Below are 17,776 nucleotides of genomic sequence, written 5' to 3' on the forward strand. Positions count from 1 at the left end.
AGGGGCCAAGATTATAATAAGTAAATAATTGTCTGTACAGCCTGTACTTAACTGAGTGGTGTGAGATGGGTTGTTGGTTAGGGGACAGGTGGCATGGACTTCTAATGGAGACATCTCAGCATGCAATGCACACAAGGCTGGCGTGGGCTGGGCATGCGGTGTGTGACCACACTGGCAGGCATGGGCTGAGCATGCACATAACCAGCATGTGTCGTACTGAGCATGTTCCAGAGCAATGTAGGAAGAACTACTGCTAAATGCCATTGCGTATGGGGGGTGGTGGGTGGCAGGGCACAGAGAGACCAGAAGATCTGAACAACAGAGCATGTGCCAGGTCAGAATTTATTCCCACCAGTGCGTTTCACTTAGCATGTCCTGAGCGTGAGTGAACGAGTATGCCAAGCCTGTCACAAGTACAGAGGACTAGTCAGTGGTGCTTGCAAACTCAGATGGACATGTGTCCAACAGAGAACATTCTGAGGGCAGATTCCCAAGAGGCCAAGCCCTTGGTTCTTTTTTTTTTTTTCTTCCCCTTTTAGTTTTAAGACAAGATCTCACTATAAGCCCAGACTGGTCTTGAACTTGTAATTGTAATTCTCCTCCTGCCTCAGTCTCCTGAGTACTTAGAATTACAAACCCTCTCCACCATGCCAAGTTTAATTTAGTTTATTTAGGGAATAACAGGTTACTGTGCCCAGCACAGCTTTTCTCTTCCAGTGCCATAGTAGCTGGGCCTTTGGCCTCAGCCAGTAGCCAACCAGTCACAGCCTGGCAGAGGCAGACCGTGGGTGCCAGCGGGGCTCCGTATGGGTAGAACAGGTTCACGCAGTGGTAACAGGCCGGAGCAGGGTTTGGAACAGTTATTTATTGAAGTACACAGAGGCAAGTGGGCCCAGGCACAGTCCTGGCCAGTGAGGTGTAGTCCTCTTCCTGACTCACTGGCCTCAGAGCCTCAGGCCAGACCCTAAAGGCCTCCAACATTTAGGGTGGGATATAGGCATGTTGCCAGGGCCAAGGAATAGGAATATTCTGGATAGCTATTTTTCTGTAAGAATAATCTGTGGGTTCAAAGGATGGCTCTAAGGAGCCATTTCAAAGCAAGAGGGGATGCCAGCCCAGCTAGCTCAGACCCCAGAAAACAATAGGGATGGGGTCCCCGTCAATGGTGCCCTCCAACATGCTGCAGAAAGCTGGTGGTCCTGGGTGGCCCATGTGGGTGGGGATGGCGGGCGGGGAGCCCTTGAGCTCGAGACCCCCGGATGCCCTCTAGGGTCCATTCTGGCTCATTCAGCCACTCTCCAGGACAGCTGCTTGGATCGAAGAGCTCAGGGCCTGACCTCTGTAGAGGGGAGAAAGAGGAACATCAGCAAGAAGTATGGGTGCCTGCTGCGGTGTGTACCTGTCTACTGGAAGGAGTAAGCAGGCATGAAGGCCCTCACTCCTGTACAGGCTTTCTCACAGGGCAGCCAGATATTAGGGGTAGGAGCCAGGGCAGACCAGGCTCATGCCAGGCAAATGCTCCGCCTCTGGGCCACACCTCCAGCCCCTCACTGGGGAATTCTAGGCAAATGCTCTAGTGCTAAATTATATCCCCAGTCCCTCACATTGGATTGTAGGTAAGCACTCTACCTGCCACTGAAGGAGAGTCCCCAGTCTCTCACTGGTGGATACTAGGCAGGGATTCTACTACAAAACTACATCTGCAGCCCTATTGGCAAGGAGGAGGTGTTAGTGTTTGTTTTTTTAGGTAGGGTGTTATTATGGAGCCCAAACTAAACTCGACCTTGAGGTGACAGAAAGCTACAGCTGCAGGAACCATGGCCCTTTTACCTGTGTGCCACCACAGATTAGCTCTAGGGAGGCCAAGACCCAGGCTGGGTGCCAGTCTGTGCACCCTGCTTACCTCGGTATCCATGGTCCTGTCTTTGATGCTGGGCCCATCTCCTTCCCGTCGTGGGATGATAGATGGCTCTGTGGAGGCCCCACGGCCTTCTCCTTCCTCCCAGCCACTGCCCCGACAGGACGCAGCATCCTCTGGTGAGGCCTGACTTAGCCGGATAAGGTTACTGAAATTGGAGTCAGATTTGGAGCCTGCCGGGACCTTGCGGGCCTTGTGGCGGCCGGTCAAGCGGCTGCCATAGAAAGCCAGGATAGGCTCCGGGCCTGAGTCGGGGACTCGATGGCCAGTGTTAGCTACTTTGAGTGGGGCCAGCATGTCAGAGACCGTGTCGGACCGTGTGTCGCTCCACAGCCCTCGTCGGGCCTCCTGAAGACTCAGGTCATCAAGCTGGTCGATGGCCCTCTGCATTCCTGGAGCCTTCTCCTCCCTGAAGAAGGACCCACTGCCTGCCATGCCACCCAGGCCTGCAGCGTCCTCCTCCTCAGCCAGCCGGTAGTAGGGAGGCCCATCCTCTGCACTGGCTATGACAGGCGGGGGTGGTTTGCCATCCACCTGCAGGGACAGACGGCAGCCACGGAGGGACAGCTGGTAGTAGCGGGTGGCCTCGTGGGCACTACGCAGCTGCTGCATGGACACGAAGGGGTGGCGCAGGGCCGCGCTGGGACTGATGCGTTCGTGAGACTCCCATGTTAGCATGCGTTTGATCAACTCCACCATGCTCTTGAGGTCTGCATGTTCGGCCAGCGCCTCCCGGTCTGGGAAACTCAGCCGATTCACAGCCCCGCCGCCATTCACTGTCTCAATCTGGTCCAAGGATTTGAGCATGTACTTGCGGCGTTCCAGTGGGCGAACCTGGTGGGGCAGGGGGATACCAGGTGGAGATGTGTCTAGACTCAGGGTTCCAAAAATCACCTGCTGTGGGAGCCAAGTAGGATCCCCCTGACGTCTGCCCACTTCTCTCGCGGCTTGGGCTGCCCAGTCTGGCCCCTCATACCAGATCCTGGATTTCTAATCCGTAGCTCTCCTGCCATAGGGAGGATATGCGCTTCTGTTCTTTGGTCCTCCTGTCCCCTAACTCAGGCTCCACACTTCACCTAGACCTCCAGTCCGACCCAGAGACATGGCTGTGACCTTCAGATTTGCTGGCCCACCAGATTTGTTTTACTACCCAGGTGTGACAACTAACTCCCAAATTTCTGGTCCTACCCCAAGGTCTAACCTAGGTTGTTCTTAATATAGCAGCTCCCCCCCCCCCCACCAGCACAGATGGTCTTCACCCCGCCTATTCCCTTCACACCTTGGTCTCAGCTAGGTAGTCGGCGGAGGACTTCAGCTGCCAGGGGTTGCTGGCATCAGGGTGGGGGTTCCGCTTGAAGAAGTGGTGAGCCTTGCGGGCGGCGTGCAGCAGATGGGACTTGGGCAAGCCCTGCGTCTCACAGATGTAGCGCACCTGGTCATACTCATTGTTGCCCGGGTAGAGAGGCCAGCCCAGGTGTAGCTCGGCCATGACGCAGCCCAGAGACCACACGTCCACCTTCTCACAGAAGGGCAGCCCCAACAGGATCTCTGGGGCCCTGTAGAAGCGGGACTGGATGTATGGCTCCTTCACATAGCGTACCTCACTGAATATGCTGGCCGAGCCGAAGTCAATCACCTGTGGAGGGCAGAGGGTATGGAACACAGGGCGGGTGGGCTGGTGCCGTGGTGGGGGTGACCAGACTGTGGCCCCTCCTGGGACTTCATCCCTGCATTTCTCCTGGATCTGTCTAGCTCTGTGCCTTCGAGACTTCCTTTCTTGTGAATGTCCCTGTCTCTGTCCTCTAGCTGTTGCTTCTGGGTTAGATGTTAGGTCTGATTCTGTGTCTCTGATTCTCTGTGCTTGAACTTGTGCCTATAATAGTTGGGGACCCCCCCCACCCTGCAGTGCAGAGCCATGTGTATAGTAGGCACATATTCTCCCATATCCCCTGCCCTTCGTTGGTTAGTTTTGAGACAAGGTCTCAGTATCCCAGGCTGGCTTCAAACTGGTTATGTAGCCAATGATGACCTTGAACTCCTGTTCTCCGTTCCCTACTTCCCAAGGTCTGAGATTATAGGTGTGCATAGCCAAGCCTAGCTCCCAGCTGCCATTTTAATATTTCACATACTCTATATTTCACTTTATGTGGGGTAGGGTACATGCATATGTGGGTGGATGTCATCACTGATGTGTGCACATGTAGGGGAGAAAGGTTGATGTTAGGTGTTTTCTACCACTCTACCTTATTTTTTAAGACAGGGTCTCTCACTGAACCTGAAACTCACTATTTTGGCAGGATTGCCAGGTCACTGAGCTCTTAGGACCCTCTTGTCTTCCCTTACAACCCCTCAGCTGTGCTGTTATAAACCCAAGCCCAGAGCTAATGGTGCTGGGGATCTGAATTTAGGATCTTCTGCTTCTGTGCAGCAAGCATTTAACCCACTGGAGAGATGGCTCAGTGGTTAAGAGCACTGGCTGCTCTGCAGAGGACCCGGGTTCGGTTCCCAACACCCACATGGCAACTCACACCTGTCTGTAACCCGATTTCCAGGGGAATCCAAGCCCTCTCCTGGAATGCCATAATACATGCACAGGCACTCACCTGTAAACTCAATTAGCCTTGTGGTGGTGGTGCACACCTTTAGTCCCAGCACTTGGGGGACAGAGGAAGGAGGAGCTGTGAGTTCGAGGCCAACCTGGTCTACAGAGTGAGTTCCAGGCCAGCCAGGGCTATACAGAGAGACCGTCTCAAAAAAACAAAATAAATGAATTAAATTAAAAAATAAAATTCCAAGCCGGGCGGTGGTGGCGCACGCCTTTAATCCCAGCACTCGGGAGGCAGAGCCAAGCGGATCTCTGTGAGTTCAAGGCCAGCCTGGACTACCAAGTGAGTTCCAGGAAAGGCGCAAAGCTACACAGAGAAACCCTGTCTCGGAAAACAAGAAAAAATAAATAAATAAATAAATAAATAAATAAATAAATAAATAAATAAATAAATAAAATAAAATTCCAGTCCCAAAAGAACAAGAGCTTTGTATTTCATTCAAGGCTGTCTCTAGAGGTCTGGAACAGTGCCTGGCACATTGTAGGGCCTAGGAAAGAGTGAATGGTAAATAAGTGGGTGTTTTAGACCAGTCAGTATTTTTGAGTATCTGTGTTCCATGGTACTGGAGATTGAACTTAAGGCATCATGTATATTAGGTAAATATTCTACTACTGAGCTAGGCTCCCAACCTTTTTTTTTAATGTGTTTTTCTTTTTAAGATTTATCTAGTCATGTATTTTATGTATATGTGTGTTCTGTCTTCATGCACACCAAAGGAAGAAGTCTGATCCCATTACAAATGGTTGTGAGCCACCATGTGGTTGCTAAGAATTGAACTCAGGACCTCTGGAAGAACAGTCAAGTGCTCTTAACCACTGAGCCATCCCTCCAGCCCCCTGTAAGAGTTTTTTAGTTTTATTTTTTATTCTAATCTTGTGTGTGTGCGCGCGCCCTTGGAATCCACTGAGGCCAGATGAATCAGATGCCTCTGGAGCTGGAGTTACAGGTAGTTGTGGGCTGTCCAATATGGTACTGGGAACCTAACATGGGTCCTCTGCAAGAGCAGTCTGGCCATTTAACCACTGAGCCTCTCTTTAGCCAGCTTCTGGACTTTTTAAAAACTTATTTAGTTAGTTAATTAACCTAATTAATTAACTAATTTAAAAACCTAAATCAGTGTTCAGGTTTTGTTTTGAGACAGGGTCTCTCTACATATCCTTGGCTGTCCTGGATCTCGCTCTGTAGACCAGGCTGGCCTTAACTCACAGAGATCTGCCTGCCTCTGGCCCCTGAGTGCTGAGATTAAAGGCGTACACTACCCTGCCAGGCATAGTGTTTGATCTTTGAGATAGGGATTTGTGTCTCCCATACCCATTGTGTAGTCTAGGGTGACTTTGAACTCCTGACCCTCCAGCTTCCACATGTACCAGCACACTGGGCCTTTGACCTTTATGTAGAGGCTGCTCTTAGTTCCTGAGGCAGGTCTTGAATTCATGATAACCCTGCTTCAGCAGCCTTAAGTAACTAGGATTATAGGCCTGCATTACCAGGTCTAGCTCCTCTCTGGGTCTCTCTCTCTCTCTCTGTCTGTCTCTCTGTCTCTCTGTCTCTGTCTCTGTCTCTCTCTCTCTCTCTTTCTCTTTCTCTTTCTCTGTCTCTCTCTCTCTCTCTGTCTCTGTCTCTCTCTGTCTCTCTGTCTGTCTCTCTCTCTCTCTCTCTCTCTCTCTCTCTCTGTTTCTCTCTCCCCAGCTGCCTCTTCACAGCTAATCGCTCGTCTCCCAGTGTCTCTATCTTCATTTCTGTGTTATAGACTGGGAAGGAACCACCCTGAAAGCCAAGTCCTCTGTCATTTTCAGGCACTGTCAACACCCTGAAGGCCCTCAGCATGCCCTGGGCCAGGGCAGGAGCTTCGTCTCTCCCCCTCGCCACCAGGTGGCGCTCTGCTGGTTTCGCTGAGTCTGTGACTCACTTAGTGGAGGCCACGGCTTTGCATTCAGCCACCCCTCCTCTTCCTGCACACAAGGCTGATCATGAATAATTACTAGTCAGGACTCAGAATCCCCGAGAGCTTGAGAGACACTGGGCACTGAGTTTGTGGGGTCCCTTCATTCTGAAAACACTGTAGGGGTGCCAGTGACTCCCAGATGCAGTGTGAGCCCTGCTAGATCTACAAAGATCTCTTCTTGGCTCACTGTCCTTCCATCCCTCAGGGCAGAAATACCCATCTCTTCCTGTCTCTGTGTCTCTGACATTCAGTGGGGTACTGGGAGAGGCCAAGGACCCAGTGAAGGCAGCTTTGGTCCAGCCCCGCCCTTGGGTGCTGACTGCTCAGTCATCACCAGGCTCTTGACGAATGAGCAGGCAGAGGAGCCTGAGCTCTGACGGAGGAGGCAGAGAGGGATATCTGAGTAGGTGGATGAGCCACAGAGGCTGTGCAGGAGAAGTGAGACTCGGGGGGCAGAGGAGACAGCTTGACCCAGGGTCAAGAACAGAGGCTAGAGTGACCTAGCTTGCAGTTGCCTAGGCCAGCAGCTCTGGTCCAAGTTCAGCCGTATCTTCCTCTCTCACAATTTTTTTTTTTAAGACAGAATCTCAAGTAGTGTAGACTGGCCTTGAACTTGCCACACAGCCAAAGACAACCCTGGACTTCTAATCCCTCTTCCTCTTCCTCTGCAGTGCTAGAATTATAAGTATCTGCCCCCATGCCCAGCTTTCCCTCACACATTTTCTCTTTGAAACTTAATTAATTTGGGGGGGTGCAAATGCAATCACATATGTGTAGAGGTCAGAGGACACCTTTTGGGAGTCAGTTCTCTGCTTCCACCATATGGGTCCTGGGCATTGAACACTCAAGTCCTTAGGCTTAGCAGCAAGCACCTTTACTGGCTGGGCCGTCTTACTGGCCCTTCTTTTTCTTTTTCTTTTTTTTTTTTTTTTTTTTTTTTTTTTTTGGTTTTTCGAGACAGGGTTTCTCTGTGTAGCTTTGCGCCTTTCCTGGAACTCACTTGGTAGCCCAGGCTGGCCTCGAACTCACAGAGATCTGCCTGGCTCTGCCTCCCGAGTGCTGGGATTAAAGGCGTGCGCCACCACCGCCCGGCTGCCCTTCTTTATCTTAGCTGTGAGTGTGTGTGTACATGTTTGTGTGCATATGCACACATGTGTCAGAAGTTAGCCTTCTTCTACCACTCTCTACCTTATATTTTGAGACAAGATCCCTTATTGAACATGGAGCTTGCTGATTGGCTAGACTGGCTGGCCAACAAATCCAGGAATCCTCTGTCTCTACCTCCCTAACACTGATAGTGCACCTGGCTTTTTATGTGGGTCCTGGGTACCTGAACTGAGGTCCTCATGCTTGTTCAACGGGCACTTTGCCATCCAAGAATCTCTGAAGCCTGCCTCCCTCACACTGTGAAACCCACCAATGAATTCTGTTGTCTCTTGCTCCAGATCTGCTCAGAACCCACACACATCCCAGCTACATCTTGTTACCTCCATCTCCTACTTGGGTCACCCCATCTGCCTTCTTGATCTTACTCCCCCCCAAAAAATGAACGCCTCAGTCAGAGCAGGCCCTCCTGCTCTGAATTCATCTACGAGCCCAGCATGCTGGTGTGTGCCTTTGACCTCATTGTTTGGGAGGCAGAGGCAGGAGAATCTTCCATGAGTTTGAAGCCTGCCTGGTCTACATAGCAAGTTCGAGGCCAGCCAGGGATACCTTGTGAGACCTTGTATCAAAAAACAACAACAACAAAAAAGTAAAACCAGTTTTGACTGCGCCTATGAGGCCCTGCAAAACCCCGCCCCTGCCTCTTGTACCTCATTTCCTCCCTCTTCACCCCTTCATTCTCCACAGAACTCCCCTGTGTTGCTAGAATACTTCAGCACCACATGCTTCCACCTCAGCCTTTCTGCTGGCTGTTCCTTCTACCTGGAACCTCCCCCTTCTTCCATGGCCCTCTCCAACCCTCAAGACTCATTCAGGTGCCACCTCCCTGACCACCTCTTATATTTCAACCTCCAGCCCACCCCACACCTGAGCAATACCCCACATCCTTCCCCTCCTGCTCTATCTTCTTCTCGCTCCCATGACACATTTTACTCCTTACCCGAGTACTGTCTCCCCCACTAGAGTGTCAGCCCTGACCTGAGCCAGAGGAGGGAAGCTGGATGGAACAGAGCTGGGGAGACTTCAGGGCCTGGAGGGGAAGCACGGAAGACCTCCAGTCTTTGACAGAGAGGACCTCAGAAATGAGATGGAGAAGCCAGGCATGGTGGTGAACACCTGTAATTCAGATACTTGGGAGGAGGGACCCACTCAAAATTCAGACCAGCCTGGACTACACGAGACCCTGTCTCCAAAAAACAAAACCCAACAAAACGAGCTGGCTGTAGTGACACATACCAATAATCCTAGCACTTGGGTAGTAGAGGCAGGTAGGTCATGAATTCAAGTCATCCTCAGCTACACAGCGAGTTCAAGGCCAGCCTGTGCCATGAGACCCTGTCTCAAAGACAAAAACAAACAACAACAAAACGAAAGAATTGGGATGGGATATGGAAGACTGCCAGACAGCGGGAAGGACAGGCAGCTCGGGAATCAGGGACACCTCAGAGCCACATCATGGAACTGACCAGGGAGCCCCACATGTTGGCAGAGCATCCCAGGCAAGGTTGAGCAAAGCTGTTTCCCAGGCAGCCTTCCTCACTCACCTTTACCCTGAAAGGGCAGCGGGTCTGGTCCACTAACATAATGTTCTCAGGCTTGAGGTCAGCGTGGATGATGGCCAGCTCCTTGAGTCTGGCCAATGCTCTTAGCACCTGCAGTGTGACAGTGCGGATGTGCCGGGCGGGAAGAGGTGCGAAGTTGTTCTCTTTCTGGAACTCAAAAAGGTTTTGCTCCAGTAGCTCAAAGACCAAGTAGAACTTGAGGGCATCGTGGAAGAACTCAAGAAAGCGGATGACATGGGCCTCATCGGGATCCAGGCCTCGTACACATCGGAGCAGCTTCAGCTCATTCTTGATGATGCGGCTTCGGTACGCGTCATTCTTCAGGATCTTGATGGCCACCATTTCACCTGTACTCCGACGCCAGCCCTTGGCCACCTCTCCGAAGGTGCCCTTGCCCAGTACCTCAATGATGTCGTAACAGTCAGTCTCTGACTGGATGGTGGCCATGGTGCCCTGGCTGCCAGTCACTACTCTGCCTTTCCCCCTGAACCACTTGCTCGGCTGCCTAGACGTCCCACCCTGATGATGGTCTTTCAGTCCTCCTAGCGGGGGAAAGATAACCACACTCGTGTCTCTCCCGATGAGGCTAGCCCCTGCCTCCCTGGCACCCCTTGACCCTCTTGGCCACACAATGAGTCTACCAGGGGCTACACCCCTCCCCCCAAAGCCCTCCTGGCTTGGGATGAGGGGGCTCAGGCCCCCCTGAATGGATTCCAGCGTTGCTGAGTGGCTTTGATTCTGTTGTTAGAGACCTGAGTCCTAGGCTAGAATGGGGGGTGGGGTGCCAGGCTGGGCCCCTCCCCCACCCACTGATGGAACCCTGGAGAAGCTGACAGGGTAGACTCAGGGATTTTAGTCGTTGACCTTGGGTGTTCAGAAATAGGGACATTCTGATAGGCATGTGAGAATGTGGAAAGATTTCCCAAGTTAAAGGGAGTGTGTGTGTGTGTGTGTGTGTGTGTGTGTGTGTGTGTGTGTGTGTTGTAAGGCATAGAGGAGATGTATGGATAGGGTAAGATCCGGATTGTAAAGGCACTGAATGCAAGCTAAAAAGTTTGGACTAGACACTGGAGAGCCATGGAAGGCTTTGAGCAGGGGAATGAGTGGTGTCGGACCTGAGTCTTCACGTGAAAGCTTCTGTGTGAGAATGGTTGTTGTTTTGCATTCAACACAGTGGCTGCACCTTAAGCAACTGCTGTGCCAACTAGCAATTGCAACTCCACAGCTAAAGGTAGCAATTCTATAGAAACCTTCTATAGAACTCAGGATTCAAAGTTGCCATGAAATCCTGCTCGCTCAGAGAGGCTGAAGAGTAAATAACTAACCTTCTCCTGAAAAAGGAGCGTCCTCTTACTCAGCCCCCACTAAAGAACCCTCACTATACTTAATTCCTTCCTATCACTTCCTGTCAGCTAGTTGCTGACTCAGCCTCCTGACCTCAGGTTAATTTTATTTAATCAAACAAATGTAACATGTCTTTGCACTATTAACAAAAGCAGCAGAAACAAATGTAACACATCTTTACACAGTTAAAATAATATTCCACAACATTTCCCCCTTTTTGTCTAAATAAAAAGAAAGGGTTTTAACTTAGACATAGTAAGACTATACACAATAAGAACAACTGGGTTGGGGGTTTAGCTCAGTGGTAGAGCGCTTGCCTAGCAAGCACAAGGCCCTGGGTTCGGTCCTCAGCTCAAAAAAAAAAAAAAAAAAGAACAATTATCAAGTAAGGATTACATTCACAAGGTTCAGTCCACTTATGTCTGGCAGATTTAAAGAAAATACTCCACTAGCTCTCCTATCTTAGTGAATCCAAAGTGTTATGCCTGATTTACTTTCTATCAGAACTAAGGAAAATTGCAACTATAACTAGTCTTCAACTCCGTCAAAGTAAACAGGAACTGCACTGCAAGCAACTTCCAAAACTCTAGAAGTGACAGAGATGTCTGACTACCTGGACAGTCACCCAGAGTTCCTCTGCAACATTGAGGCATCTTCAACATCTTCAGCCTACAGGCCTAGAATATCTGGCAGAGTTTTCAGTGAAGCAGGAAATTTGAAGGATTGTTCAGCCTGGTATTGGCAAAGGTTGTCAGTCACTTTCCTCTGTGTCCTGCAGAATGTCTGGCAGACTCTTCTGTGAAGCAGGAATCTCGAAGGACTGTCCTGCTTTGTCTTGGCAAAGTTCAACAGTCTTTTTCCTGTGTCCCATTGGTCCAGTCTGTACAGCTTATTGTCAGCAGTCCAAGCAAGAGCAGTTTCTTGCCCAAATGGCTAGCCTTGCCATTTTGAAAGAAAACTCCATATAGAGTTTCACTGATGCCCATCATCCTTTTATGAAGTAAATTGGTGCTGCCAGGAGCAGACATGTCTCAATGTCATGAAAAACCCTATGTTAACAAAACATTTAAAATGCATATTCAATAGGTCTTTGAAGTGTTTGAAGACCATTTATCTATCTAAAATATATCCATGTATAATCTTGAATACATGCCTAACATATCTTCAAATTTGATTGTTATAGATGACTAACTGCTAACTGCTGTGGGATGTTCTGTATGTCACATGTGTTGCTGATTAGTCAATAAATAAAACATTGATTGGCCATTGGCTAGGCAGGAAGTGTAGGCGGGACAAGGAGGAGAATAAAGCTGGGAAGTGGAAGGCTGAGTCAGAGAGACACTGCCAGCCGCCATGATGACAAACAGCATGTGAAGATGCCGGTAAGCCACGAGCCATGTGGCAAGGTATAGATTTATAGAAATGGATTAATTTAAGCTGTAAGAACAGTTAGCAAGAAGCCTGCCACAGCCATACAGTTTGTAACCAATATAAGTCTCTGTGTTTACTTGGTCGGGTCTGAGTGGCTGTGGGACTGGCAGGTGAGAGAGATTTGTCCTGACTGTGGGCCAGGCAGGAAAACTCTAGCTACAACTAACCTGTGTTTCTTGATTATTCTAAATAGTTTATAATAATAGCTTTTAAAAACAAAACTTTGGCCGGGCGGTGGTGGCTCACGCCTGTAATCCCGGCACTCGGGAGGCAGAGGCAGGTGGATCCTTGTGAGTTCGAGGCCAGCCTGGTCTACAGAGCTAGTCCAGGACAAGCTCCAAAACTACAGAGAAACCTTGTCTCAAAAAACCAAAAAAACAAAAACAACAACAACAAAAAACTTTGCCTTATATTTTTAAATGAACTGCATAGATACAATACCGTAAACAAGATAGAAACATATATACAATATGTTATAACAAAAATAACCTTAAATTTGTATCAATATACAAAAATCCTTTAAAAAAGAGTAGAAACATATATACATTATGTTAAAACCAAAATAACCTTAAATTTGTATCAATATACAAAAAGTCATACCAACACAAAATATTTGAGATTAATAGTTGTTTTTGAGTTTAAAGTGGATTCAATAATCTACCATTCCATCTCATCATTCCTATATTACCCCCTTTTTTCTAAATGAGATCCTCAAATATAATCTCCTTTGTGTAGTTTCCTCCCTTACCAATACCAGTAACAATTACTAAACAGCCCCCCTAAATGATGACAAACATTCATAACCCACCAAATGACCAAATACCATTCACCCCTCCTCTTGGGACTATGGGCATCATGTTCTTAAAATTAATTCCTGCTGTCTTGGGCAATGATATCTTTAGGGAACTCTGAGAAAATTGAGATACTGGGTAAGTCTTGAGAAAACTAGCTGTAGCATTTGTTATTCAGTCTCTGTAATGGTAAAGTGCAGGACTTATCTGAAGTCCTGGCCAAAGTAGTCTGTGAGGCTAGACCCTCTCAGCTAGCAGCTTTGGAGTTGTCCTGAGCAATTTGTAGTCTGATACTGAGCTTTGGGTGGTGTTTGTCCCCTTATAATGGTATTACCACAGTCCCTATGGAATCCTCGTTGTGGGGCCCCATCATCTATTAGAGACTTCAAAGGTCACTGTTATGAATGGTTACAGTTCACTGCTGAAAACGTAAAACATTTTAAATGTCATAAGCAGAATAGTCTTATAAATTTAGAGCTAATATTTATTCCTTATAAAAAGTTTTAAATAGTCAAAAAACCCCAAAGGATTATGAGATTAGTGGCAATAGAAAAGTCCCTTAACTTTGGTTTTCTTCTGTCCCATACCAGGTGGCTCTTCTGACATGAAACAGAGACTTTGTATTTTCTTTTAACAAGCATGCTTGGGTTTAGAGAAGGAGAGAACCATGATCCAATTCTAAAGTCAGCTTTAAATTTTAATTGAATTGGAACTAAGAAAGACCATTTGTCTTTTATATTTGTAAAGAACAACAGAAACAAATATTTGGGAAGACTTATGAAATTTTATCCTGTTGGCCAATTTTACTCTTGAACTCTCTCTTCTCATCATCAAGAAGGCTCTCCTGTTCAAATCTTTATCAGTCTTGATGGTATCCATAACTTTTCTTCTCCTGTGGAAATAAAAGCAAAACCTCTTCCTCAACATAACACATATCCTGGTTTCCATTCTGAGTTTAACACATCTTTAAAATATATAGGTTGATTTAATTCATCAGTTTTTTTCTACTATCCAATGTCTCTCCGCAGATGTTGTTTCTTTTTCATTAGCATTTAAAATTTTTAAAGTCAATAAAGCACTGTGCAATCTATCTGCTTCATTAAATCTCTTTAAGTCTAACATATCTACAGGATTCTAATTAACTTCTGCATAGCCTTGGGGATACATATCATCTGGTGGTTATTGTTGAATAGTAACTAGATATATTAAAGTTGGTGTTCTAATAACCTTAGGCTGTTCCTCTCCAGGTTCATAATGCACTGGTACAGTGTGTTTTGCTCTAAATTCCTGACCATTTTTCTTTTTTTTTTTTTGTTATTAGTATGTCTTTCTAAGGCCTGCACATCCTACTAATCAATTTGTCATATTTAGCACAAAAAACCACTATGACTATTATTGATAAGATACTAATTACCATACTGATAGTACTTATTATCAGTATCAGTACTGATAATAGTTATTATACCAGTGTCAGTTAAATTATTTATCTTCCCATATTCTGCTTCTAATTTCAAGCCTTCTAAGGCAGCAGTATACGAGATTCTAGCACCCTGAATTGTTATGTTTCCCATTCTTAACATGGAGGGAAAAAATTCTTCTCAATATTATTTAATTCTCTCCTACTCTCCTAAAGGATTTCCCAGGTCTCTCATCAATTCTGTTCACTTCTCTGAGTAAGGGCGGCCGACTGCTCACAGAGAGCCCCAGATGGTAAATGCAGCAGAGCTGGCTGGCATGACCCCTCCCTCCCTCCGTGTGGCCGTATCACACATGGGAGTGCCAAATGTTGTTTTACATTCAACACAGTGCCTGCACCTTAAGCAACTGCTGTGCCAACTGGCAATTGTAACTCCACAGCTACCGGCAGCAGTTCGGCCACGCCAGCCACAGCCAGGTGGGAATTCTGTTCCCTCAGGCACTAAAGGAAACTTTATCTAAATCTCTGTCTTTCTTTAGAACTCAGGATTCAAAGGTTGAGGTGAAATCCTGCTTGCTCAGAGAGGCTGAGGAGTAAATAGCTAACCTTCTCTCCTTGCTCCTGTCTCCAGAAAAAGGAGCCATCCTTCTGTTCAGCCCCCACTAAAGAACCCTCACTATACTTAACTCCTTCCTGCCACTTCCTGTCAGCTAGTGGCTGACTCAGCCTCCTGGCCCCAGGTTAATTTTATTTAATCAAACAAATGTAACATGTCTTTGCATCGTTAACAAAAGCAGGGGAAACAAATGTAACACACCCTTTACACAGTTAAAGTAACATTCCGTAACAAAGGGTGAACTTCCGGAAGGGAGTCCTCAGACTCCAGCAAGGAGGCTAAGGGAGGTCGGGAGGATGAGGCTGGTGACGAGCTCAGAGCTGACTGGGTGAGACCCTTGATAGGGCGGGAGGGCAGGCTGTGGTACTGGAAAGGTCAATGGGAAGAAACAATCCAGGACAAGGTTGAGGGTAGTTCCTGAGAAGGTGACATGGACAAGGGACAGCTGGTGGGGGTAGACACGGAGATCAGATTAGGGAAGTCGACGTTAAACAAACGGCAAACAAAACAACTCCATTTCTCCCTGTCTTGGGTTTTCTCTTCCATATATTTTCTACTCAATATATGTTCTTGTTTTGAGACAGGGCCTTACTACGTAGCCCTGGCTGGCCTGGAACACACAGAGATCCACCTGCCTCTGCCTCCCAAATACTGGATAAACCACTACACCTGCTGTTGTAAAATATTAGTTATATTCATGCTATGGAATAATTGTTTAATGACACAAAGATGTATTCTTTCATGTTGCATTTGTTTAATTCTGTGATGGCCGTGTTACTGTGCCTGCCTAAAACACCTGATGTTCTAATAAAGAGCTGAGCGGCTGAGAGTGAGGCAGGAGAAAGGACAGGCGGGGCTGTGGTGATGTTTTATCTGTGTCCCCCAATAGAATTTATCTGAGGATCAGAGGAAAAAGCCAGCCACTGTAGTAAACATGGAAGTCAGGCAATGGTAGCACACGCCTTTAATCCTATCACTCGGGAGGCAGGGATCTGTCTGGATCTCTGTGAGTTCAAGGCCACACTGGGAACAGAGCCAGGAGTGGTGGCACATGCCTTAAATTCCAACACTAGTTAACCATGGAGCTCTGGAGGTCTGTACAGACAGACAGGAAGTGACAGAACTGGGCAGGAAGAAGAAGTGATGTAGCTGGAGGGAGAGAGCAAATAATATAGCAGAACAGAAAGGTATATAGGCGTGGGTAGACAGGAAGTAGGTCTCTTTGGAAGCTGAGGAGTTGATGAGGTGAGGTTAGCTGTGGCTTTTCCTATTCCTCTGATCTCTCAGGTTTTAACCCTGATATCTGGCTCTGGGTTTTTTTTTAATTATTAATAAAACCGTTTGGCAATTCATCTACACGGGGCTGGCAGGCAGAGAGAATAAATAGAAGAATACAGAAAAGGGAGGAGTGAGAAAAGGAGAAGGAGAGAGGACACCAGGGGCCAGCCACCCAGCTACATAACCAGCCTTGGAGTAAGAAGGAAAGAAAGGAATAGAGAAGAGAGAAAGGTTAAAAACCCAGCAGCAAAAGGTAGACAGGATAATTTAAGTTACAAAAAGCTGGCTAGAAATGAGGTAAACTAAGGCCAGGTATTCATAAGTAAGAATAAGTCTCCATGTATTTATTTGGGAGCTGGGTACTGGGCCCCCAAAGAGTAAATACAATTTTAAAAAAAGACAAAACAAAAACAAACAAACAAAAAAAACAACCACACCTGGCTATTTTTTAAAAGTACTTTCTTTTCTTTTAGATTTATTTATTATATTGTTTTATGTGTGTGGGTGTTGACCTGCATGTATGTATGTGTACCACATGCATACCTGGTGCCCTCAAAAGTCAAGAGGACTTAATATCCCCTGTGACTAGAGTTACAGATGGTTGTAAGTCACCATTTGGATGCTGGGAATCAAACCTAGGTCCTCTGCAAGAGCCACAAGTATTTTTATTTTTGTTTGTTTTTGTTTTTCTGGGACAGGATTTCTCTTTATATCCCTGGCTGTCCTGGAACTCACTCTGTAGACCAGGCTGGCCTCAAACTCAGAGATCCACCTGCCTCTACCTCCCAAGTACTGGGATTAAAGGCATGTACCATTAACACAGGGCTTAAAAAGTTTGGGTTTTTTTTTTTTTTTTTTGGTTTTTCAAGACAGGGTTTCTCTGTGTAGCTTTGCGCCTTTCCTGGGACTCACTTGGTAGTCCAGGCTGGCCTCGAACTCACAGAGATCCGCTTGGCTCTGCCTCCCCTGGGATTAAAAGCGTGCACCACCACCGCCCAGCAAAAAGGTTTATAGCATACAGCAGTAATCCCAAACACAGAAGGCTGAGACGGGACACTCAAAAATTTGTGACCAGCCTGGGCTACATAGAAAGTTTGATGCCAGCCTAGGGTTACATGAGACCCTATGTCAGAAAAAAAAAATTAAAGCACTGATACTTAGGTCAGTCATTTGGGGGCTAGAGACTCTCAGAGACAATATTGGAACTGCCACACATCTCCAGTATATGGTGGATGCAGTCATCACTGGAAGCTTCAGCGATAATTGGCTCCCCAGAGAGATGCAGGGCTGTCTGGGAGTTGTCTGAGTTCGAGGCCAGCCTGGTCTATAGAGTTCCAGGACAGCCAGGGCTACACAGAGAAACCCTGTCTTGAAAAATCACGAGAAGGGGGAGGAAGCAGCTCAGGGAACTTGTGGAGTGGACCTGAGGAGGAACCCCAAGGGCTCAGGGAGCAGGATAGAAGGGAGACAGGAGGTGGGGGATGATTCATCTCTAAGAAGCTTGACATTTTGGTAAGAAGTCAGGAGAAAGGAGAGAGAGGGAAAAGTAATCAGGGGAAGCCGAGGAAGGATTACTGGTGCTGAGCATGGAGGTGGAGGCAGGCGGATCTCTGTGAGTATGAAGCCAGCCTGGTCTACGGAGTGGGTTCCAGGACAGCCAGAGAAACTTAGTGAGACCCTGCCTAAAGACAAAAAACAACGGGA

At 47.5% G+C, this 17,776-nt stretch overlaps 2 protein-coding genes across 5 annotated transcripts in view; one reads left to right on the forward strand and one right to left on the reverse strand.

Annotated features, from left to right (window-relative positions):
• Positions 1 to 51, forward strand: part of Pld3 (phospholipase D family member 3) — a 22,708-nt gene extending 22,657 nt beyond the window's left edge. For all 4 annotated transcript variants that reach the window (XM_059279461.1, XM_059279445.1, XM_059279436.1 and 1 more), the window contains one exon: positions 1 to 51. This exon is cut by the window's left edge and continues 444 nt beyond it. The gene's annotated coding sequence lies outside the window, so the exon portion shown is untranslated.
• Positions 52 to 845: 794 nt separating this feature from the next.
• On the reverse strand, positions 846 to 9,946 carry Hipk4 (homeodomain interacting protein kinase 4). The gene is made up of 4 exons (XM_059279424.1): positions 9,178 to 9,946; positions 3,198 to 3,554; positions 1,904 to 2,752; positions 846 to 1,339 (listed from the first exon to the last, which is right to left on the reverse strand). Exons 1-4 carry the CDS (start codon positions 9,640 to 9,642, stop codon positions 1,160 to 1,162), a joined length of 1,851 nt encoding a protein of 616 aa, XP_059135407.1. The 5' UTR covers positions 9,643 to 9,946; the 3' UTR covers positions 846 to 1,159.
• Between the last annotated feature and the right edge of the window lie 7,830 nt (positions 9,947 to 17,776).

Source organism: Peromyscus eremicus, chromosome 1 (genome assembly GCF_949786415.1).
Source record: "Peromyscus eremicus chromosome 1, PerEre_H2_v1, whole genome shotgun sequence".
Lineage (NCBI taxonomy): Eukaryota > Metazoa > Chordata > Mammalia > Rodentia > Cricetidae > Peromyscus > Peromyscus eremicus.

Coding starts and splice junctions, on each gene's coding strand:
- Hipk4 (XM_059279424.1), bottom strand. CDS start 9,642: ATGGCCACCATCCAGTCAGAGACTGACTGTTACGACATCATTGAGGTA. Junction 3,555..9,177: donor GCTGCCCTTTCAGGGTAAAG/GTGAGTGAGGAA, acceptor TGCCCTCCACAG/GTGATTGACTTCGGCTCGGC. Junction 1,340..1,903: donor ACAGGACCATGGATACCGAG/GTAAGCAGGGTG, acceptor TCCCCTCTACAG/AGGTCAGGCCCTGAGCTCTT.